Source organism: Limulus polyphemus, unplaced genomic scaffold, assembly GCF_000517525.1.
Source record: "Limulus polyphemus unplaced genomic scaffold, Limulus_polyphemus-2.1.2 Scaffold466, whole genome shotgun sequence".
NCBI classification, from domain to species: Eukaryota; Metazoa; Arthropoda; class Merostomata; order Xiphosura; family Limulidae; genus Limulus; species Limulus polyphemus.
The window spans coordinates 16,439-24,495 of NW_013666076.1; the positions used below are offsets into that span (position 1 = coordinate 16,439).

At 32.8% G+C, this 8,057-nt stretch overlaps 1 protein-coding gene across 1 annotated transcript in view; it reads right to left on the reverse strand.

Moving 5' to 3' along the window:
* Positions 1–8,057, reverse strand: part of LOC106458451 (S-phase kinase-associated protein 2-like) — a 36,556-nt gene that overhangs the window by 11,026 nt on the left and 17,473 nt on the right. The window contains exon 5 of the mRNA XM_013917966.2: positions 1,227–1,341. Within this exon, the coding sequence (XP_013773420.1) occupies positions 1,227–1,341 (115 nt within the window). The remainder of the gene's footprint in view (positions 1–1,226; positions 1,342–8,057) is intronic.

The following is an 8,057-nucleotide window of genomic DNA, read 5'->3' on the forward strand; positions in this document are numbered from 1 at the left end:
CTTCAGGTATGCCAGTTTTTATTCCCCGGCCAAAGGTCGGATACTTTTCTCACAGGCCTCGTATCTTGTCTGAATGTAAGTTTTCTATTTTCCTTTAATTAATTACTTGCAAAATCATGTGCTTTATTTATTTAAGACTATAAAAGAAATAATATTTTCATAACTTTTAAATTATTGTAACATTATAATGCAATAGAAATGTGAAGATACTAAGGCAAATGCACATTTAAACTTACCATCAAAGATGACTATTGCATTGGATACTCTTGAAACACACACACTGGGTCTTTTACATAACTCTAAAGGTGCCTGTAATACCACTTTTTCAGAGGAGTAGATGACAATAATATATCAATACTCTGTTTTAAGCATGCAACATTGGTACTACACTGCACTTCCAGTCTGTGGTGACCATACTCTTTATTTAAGTAAAATATCATGAAAAATGCTACTTCTAACAGCTGTTCATTTTACAAGCATAGGCTAGATAACCAATAATTAGCTTCTCCTTTTTTGTTGTTGTTGTTACAAAGCTACACAGTTGGTAATCTGTAATGTACCAAACACGGATATCAGAACCTGGTTGTTAGCATTATAAATTCTCAGACTTGCAGCTAAGCCACCTAGGGACATCATTTGATTTTCAGACCACATGACAGAATATCATATGTGTAATTGGCATAACACTGAAGAGGGTAATTAGCATTATTTTTATAGCAGTAGTTTTGTCTATTCATAGCTAAAATATTATAACTTTCAATTATCCTTTAGTTGCTTTGTACAATTTACATAACTATACACAGATTTTCAACCTCAACAATACTATCAATAATATTTTATTATCTTTGCATCGTAACCATCACATACTGCATATATTGCTTAACCTAACCTATTTAATTTGAGGTATTGTTTAAGCTAACATTTCAATAACAGTCATTTGTGCATGCAATATTGCCTGATGTGAGCTTAAGGTTAAAATGTTACACAATGTTCTTTATTTGAGTAAAGTAAGCAGTTAAGTGTGTGTGTGTGTGTGTGTGTGTGTGTATGATTATTTTGTCTAACATGATGGAACTTCCAATACAGCTACATACCTCAAATATGAGGTTGAATAATGGTTAAATATAACCTGTACCACCACTATTTTACACTTTAGGTATATTAAGTAGTTACCTTATGATATACATCTTATTTAAAGTATACTCTGTTCCAGTCCAGTAACATACCTCTGATATGGCAAGTCGCATGATGACTACCCCTCGATCGATCACTTGTCCAAGCACACCTGGCTGAAGATGTTTCTTGCCAAGATCAACCCTTTTCCATAAGCTCTCATCATAACTAGAAAGTAAAAATAAAAATCAAGCACTTCTGTTACTAAACATAAAATCTAATAGCATTAGTGAAATCTAGTCAATGGCAAAATAACAAATTAAAGAAACATATACTTTTTATTGGAACTTGTGGAGAATGTAGATGTATCTGATGCAGATATTTCCAGTAAGAGTTGACATAATAAACTGTTTCTGGTGAACTAACATTTCTTTAACTTCTCTAAGATAGCATCAGAGTCATCACATCTATTCTTACATTTTGTACGAAGTACAAAATTAAACTTAAATTCATATCCTAAGTCCTGACAGCTGTGTAAATGTAATACTGACAAAGAATTATTATTGTTAAATGCCTGGTTTTAATATTTGTATTTCAGACATTCCCTACAGAGAGTTTTAAATGTCATGTGATGAGCATGTAGTTAAGTGACTAGAATGTTTTTGAGACTATGAGAAATTACTTGAATAATATACAACTTCCAGCTAAAGATGTAGTAGTAAGTTTCTGATTAATTACTCAGTCTCTATTGGTTAGTTCAATGCTGTAAATTTTAAGTTTCCAGTACTAAGGTACTAGAGATACTGGATACGTTAGTGATTAAGTGACTAGCATGTGACACTTATCTGTGACACTAGGCCTACTGGTTATTACTATGTGCTTTAAAGCAGTGGTTCTCAACGTGGGCCATATGGCCCCCCAGGGTGCACACCTTGTTTCTAAGGGGCCACGCATGAATGACGGAAAATTAGGGAGCCACAGTAAATTATGAGTGGGCCACCAAAACTTCACTGCCCAAATAAAATAATTCAAAATAATAAATAGATTCAAGCATGACAAACATTATTTCTGGATAAGCAGTGAAATAGATAACAAGTTTCCACAGCTCTGGGAGAATGAAAAGTTGTATTTTATCACTTTTCCCACATCTTATTCGGTTGAATCTGGTTTTAGTCGGGTGACTTATTTGGTATCAAAAACACATAATCGCTTTGATGTTGTGAAGAGAGGTGATCTTTGCTTATCACTGACTACACTGCAACCAGACATATCAAAACTTTCAAGTATTCATCGGGCCCAAGGGTCACACTGAATAAAATGTCAATGATTAACAGAATATTTTTTACTTGTATAAGTAAACAGTATGTTAGAAACAAAATATTTAAAAACAATACAATATTATACAAATAATATTATAAATATATTATAAATCAACAGTGTGGAAATAACATAACTTTTTTCCTAAGTAACAGCATCTACGAAGGGTGGGGGCCACAGAGATAAATCAAACTCAAAAGGGAGAAGGGAGCATGAGCAAAAAAAAAAAGTTGAGAAACACTGCTTTAAAGAATGTGAAATTTGTAGAACAATTAATTGAAGAAGTAAAACACTTTCCAGGACTGGATTTGGTACTATTTTTACCAGAAAGAACCCTCACATGATAAAAAAAAACTATTACAACATTTGCACCAACAGTGGAATTATTTTGGTGAAAATAAAATAGGAGTAAGATCAGACTTGGAGATGATGATGCATGCTTGAAGTGAGATTTCAAATTTGCTGGAAATAGTGGAATGTTAATCAAGAACAAAAAGCAAGAAGAAAGAGACAGGAAACTAAAGAAAAGATCTAGAAGAATGAGACAGAAAACTAAAGAAAAGATCTAGAAAAATAAGACAGAAAACTAAAAGAGAAAGACACAGGGATGGGAGTACATCAATGTAGCCAATCCTTAAAATGTAAGCTGGTAGACAGTTTATATGTTAACAGTTGCACTATAAATACAAAACCAAATATGCATGTATAACCTACAGAAACAAACATACTCTATACACAATGCTTGCAAAAATGATTTTAATTGTACAAAAAGGTGCAACATAAGTTTAAAAAATCACCCCCAAAAAAACAGGATGCACAAACAGTTCTGTTCCCATTTCCTTAAAACCCAAATTAAAATGTCTGTGGAAGTGAAGCCACTTGAAAATTAGGTTCAGATACAACTAGGACAGATAATAGAAAGCATTTCTTTACACAAAGAGTCATGAGTGTCTGAAACAAACTTGCTCAGCCATATTGATGAAGCTGAGTCACGGGGACCTTCCAGAAAACAGCTTCATGCAGGCCTCAACAAATATTTTCAGATCTACGAGCCAGCCCAAAAACTCAGAAGCCAGGTTTGCCTAACCTAACTTTACTATTCTTTGTACCGGGAAATGGGGACTACACTAGTGTCTCAATTATCTGTGCCTCTGTTATCCACCATCCTCAATTATGAGCAATTTTTTCTTTTCCCAAAATTTTCTCAAGATAATTGTGCCATTACAATTCTAGACAATAATTTGGATGTTTTGGAGAAATTGTTACTCAGAAATAAATTTTGGTTGCAAAAGTTCAGATGTTGCACGATATCTGGGGTTTTCATGTGCAGGACCTAGCATGCATTAAAATTGTAAGTATTTGTAGCTTGGTTAACTTTAGTTGATTAGTGATCAAAATACACAAAAACACACATTATAATTCCTCAAAGATTCCACTTAACTTCAGTTGTCATCTGTTGTTCTATGCTATACGGTGGGTGTCCTTTAACCACAGATACATGTTCAGATTGTGTTGGGGGTGTTGCCCAGTTACGCATTGTCATCTTCCCTACATATAATTGGTATCTTCAGTCTGTTTTAACAAAGGCTTTTTCATAATAATTCCCAAGCATAAATTTGTAGTAATTTTTTACTTATTTTTCACAGACATTGATAGGGTACAAATGCACTTCCATGTCAACAGCAGAAAAAATGCCAAAATTTAAGAGTTTTACATCTATGTTAGTGATTAAATACAACTAAAATGGGAACAAGCAATCAAAATAGGAAATATTATAGGAGAAAAAGTGGAATTGGTCTTGTGTAACTCACAAAATTTGGAGAAATTGAGCATGAACAACTGACTGACTGACCGACTGACACTTGGCTTTTATGATTATGATAACTTTTATAATTTTTCCTGATAATGTGATTAAACGACAGTAAAATGATTATAATTTAAAACAAGGAACTTAAATATATTGAAAATTTTTATTTAGATTAAACAATGGGCTAACTAGCGAGATACACTAGTGCCTTGATTATCTGCTGTTTCTGTTATCCGAGATTTTTTGTTTTCCTTGGACCAGCATGGATAATTGAGGCACCAGTATATATCTATTTACTTTCACAGCAACAAGTGCATGCTAATGACCACATGATATCAACAACCACTTGATAGTATTCCCTGAACTAACTGTCTTTGGTCCCATACAAGTCTAAACACGCACACTCATTGAGAGACAGAAAAAAAACAAAATGGTGTGAAATTAGCTGTGTTGTGCAACGCAACACTTCATTCCTAAAAAAATATGAAGTACTAAACCAGCTATCATAGAAATAAAGTTCAATTTATGACTCAAAGAACACAAAAATATTTCTGGACTTCCAAGAGTCCAGAACTGTTCTAGATACGAGTTCTATTTAACACAGCCCTATGCACGAATAAAATGGAAGAAAATATTAGGCACCACGATGAAATCTATTGTCGGCATTACGACGTGGTGCCCCGAACTTGTCAAGGCCTAGTTTAATGAAATTCTTGGATAAACAACCAAATGAGAAAGATGGGCCAAATGGCCTCCTCTCATTTGTAACCTTTCTTATAATCTTATTTCGCAGTCTTAATTCAGATCACAATTGAAGTTCTCCTTGGCTTTTTGAACTTCACTGACCTGGCTGATAACTCTCCAGCACTTAGTGAAGGTAACCCTGCTTGCTCAGTACTTCTCTTCCCAGAATTCTTACTTGCACTTATTGTCGTGGTTTTTGACAAACTGACAGTGGACTCCTCTGTAGAGATACTTTTCTCTTGTATGTTTCTGTCATTATTTTCCTGCACTTCAATCAGTATAACAGCCTTGTTTTCTGATGGGTTTCTTGCTGATTTTCATCAATTTCCTAGTTGCTGGAAATCTCACTTTTTAAGTGGTTGTCTGAATTTTCTTTTTTTTTTCTTTGCTTTTTCTTAGCTAAGCTCCCTTGATTGAACATGTAGGCACTGTGGCTTGGCATCTAAAAGGGTCTGATTACTTAGCTGTGTCAGAATAACTTATGGCCTACTTAAAGAATATCTTTAGTTGCACCATTTCCAACACAATATATTTTTTACAGATTTATCAATGATAACTGCATCATCTGTGCATTTCAAAAACTGGCAGAACAAAGTATTCATCACACAGCCATGCAGTAAATGATAATGTGGATATAAAATAGGGCAATAAAGTAAGGATTAACAGAAATAACGTGGCATATTACAAAACTACAAAAAATTGTTTTACATGGTTTATATGTATAGTAATACAAGAAACTTCCCTTTTAATTTTTCACCATTCTACCAAAATTCCTAAGACAAGAAATTGTCTATAGAGAAAAAACCTGAAGACATGACATACAGAAGAACTATAAACAAAACTAAATTTCTTCAGAAACAAGATCAAGGAAGCCATACGAAATGTACAAAGAGGCTCAAGTGAAGTAAAAATGGAAGAACAAAATTACATCCTTAATTTACAAATGAATTATAACAACAAAATTAATGAAGTACAAAAGAATGTCAAAGAAGTACAGGAGGATTATAATAGCAAAACAAAGAAGCCATAGAAAATGTACAGTAGGACATTAGTGTCAAGATAAAACATCTAAAAACTGAAATGGCAAATGCAAAAATCAAACTCATCCACTCAAGAACTCTAACCTGAAGAACCATTAACTCTCTCAACGTGGGCTCAATCAATTTCACCAACCACGTGACCTCTTTGTACTCGTTTCAAGTCTTTATAGATTTAATACTTCTAACTTTCAATATAGTGAGTAAATCTTCACAAAATTTGTCAGTCTTTCAGTTAACATTATAAGTCTTTCACATACAAAAAATCATACTTTTAGTGAAGTATTTTTTAATAAACTAAAATAAAGATTTGTCCATGAATATACTGAGTATTTGGTTTGAATAGTCAGTGTGAAAAGTAATTTTCATGTTACGATTAAAATACTTTTCTTAACCTCAGAAATCTCAAATTGTAACCACATCTATTTATAATTACATTTTAATTCTTATTGCCCTTTGAATCATGTCTAACTACTGTTCGTGCCATTATAAGTTGTAAATCACTTGGGGAATGTGCAGCTCACATTACACTATCCAATTACATTACCCACATTACCAAGCTGCTCATGTGTGTGTGCCTCCTGAAACATTTTTATTATATCATTATTATTATTCATTTTAACTAATCAAATCTTAACTAACCTAAAAATATCTCTATTTTTACATTTTAATTACCTTTATAATAATAAATAAAGAATAAACATAAAAAACGAGAAATGAAGTACTTACCCAATCTTCTTTTTTCTTGCTGTTGATTGTTGATGACAGTTAACTTTACTGTTTTATACTAATGATAGTAATGCACTAAATTTTTATTTAATTAAATAATGTACCAAAGAATAGACTAATAATATGCATAAAGTAGACAATTTACCCTAACTCTCAACACCTTTCTGGCTTTCTAACTACGCAACAAGAGCTGTTACAAATTCATCCAAGCTAGTCATTAACTTTCCCATGGAAATGAAGTTTGTACTCTGAGTGAAAACAATGTTACGCAACACATCATTTGACAGATGAAACCTTCACTTTCTATTGGTTATAGGTAATATTAAATTAAAACATTCACAACATCATGCACCACTGGTGGTACATATGCATGTTTTCTGTTGGACATTGTGAGCCACCCATGGTACACAGCACCCATAAGATATTTCATATTTCCAAAGTCCTGTATTAAGCATGTATTTTATACAAATGGCTATAATAAAGCCATGCCTTCCATCATGTATCACTGGTGGAGCACAGATGCCATGTTGAAATGAGAATTGATGATTAAATCATTTTTATTATAAAATTACATCTAGAGATTGACATTAAATTTTTCATTGTGAGTAACTGAAACAAAAAAACACTAATTGAGACTTCTTTCACAGATAAGAAAACTGTTATGAAGACTGTAATACAATAAGGATAGAACTATTATCATCCACAGTAGGAATTATTTTATCTAATGTCCCTTTTTTATGACCATAAAATTGTGAAATATTCATAATTCTTCTGAAAAATGGCAAGATTAAGATGAAAAAAAAAATGAAAAAATTTAATATTATGATCATTTGATTATTATAGTGTGCACCACCAGTGGCACATAACAGCCAAAGCGTAACTGGGTAAAGAAAGGACATGTACCCATCAGTGGTGCACTCAAGAGAAAGTTCACAGAGTTCACAATGCGGCCTTACGTTCCTACTGCATAATTGAGAAATCCCTTATGCTGCGAACATGTTTAATGTAAGAGAGAACTATCAACGAATTATGAAAGAGAGGATGTGACAAGTGGGTCTGGCAGGAGGGGTCTAATTTTCTATTCAATAGCTCTGTAACCAAACAAAATTGAAGACTATAAAAAATTATGGTTTGCTAAGTAATAACGATTTTATAGAGAGTATTTTACATTTAATTTTGTAGTTACTAGAGGGATGGTGGATAAAATAAAAGGAAGATACCTAAAGAAAATGTGTCACGTGTGTCACACTTGAGGAAATTCAGGATATTTTTTAAATATTGCATTATAAAATTAATAATTTAAAACTTAT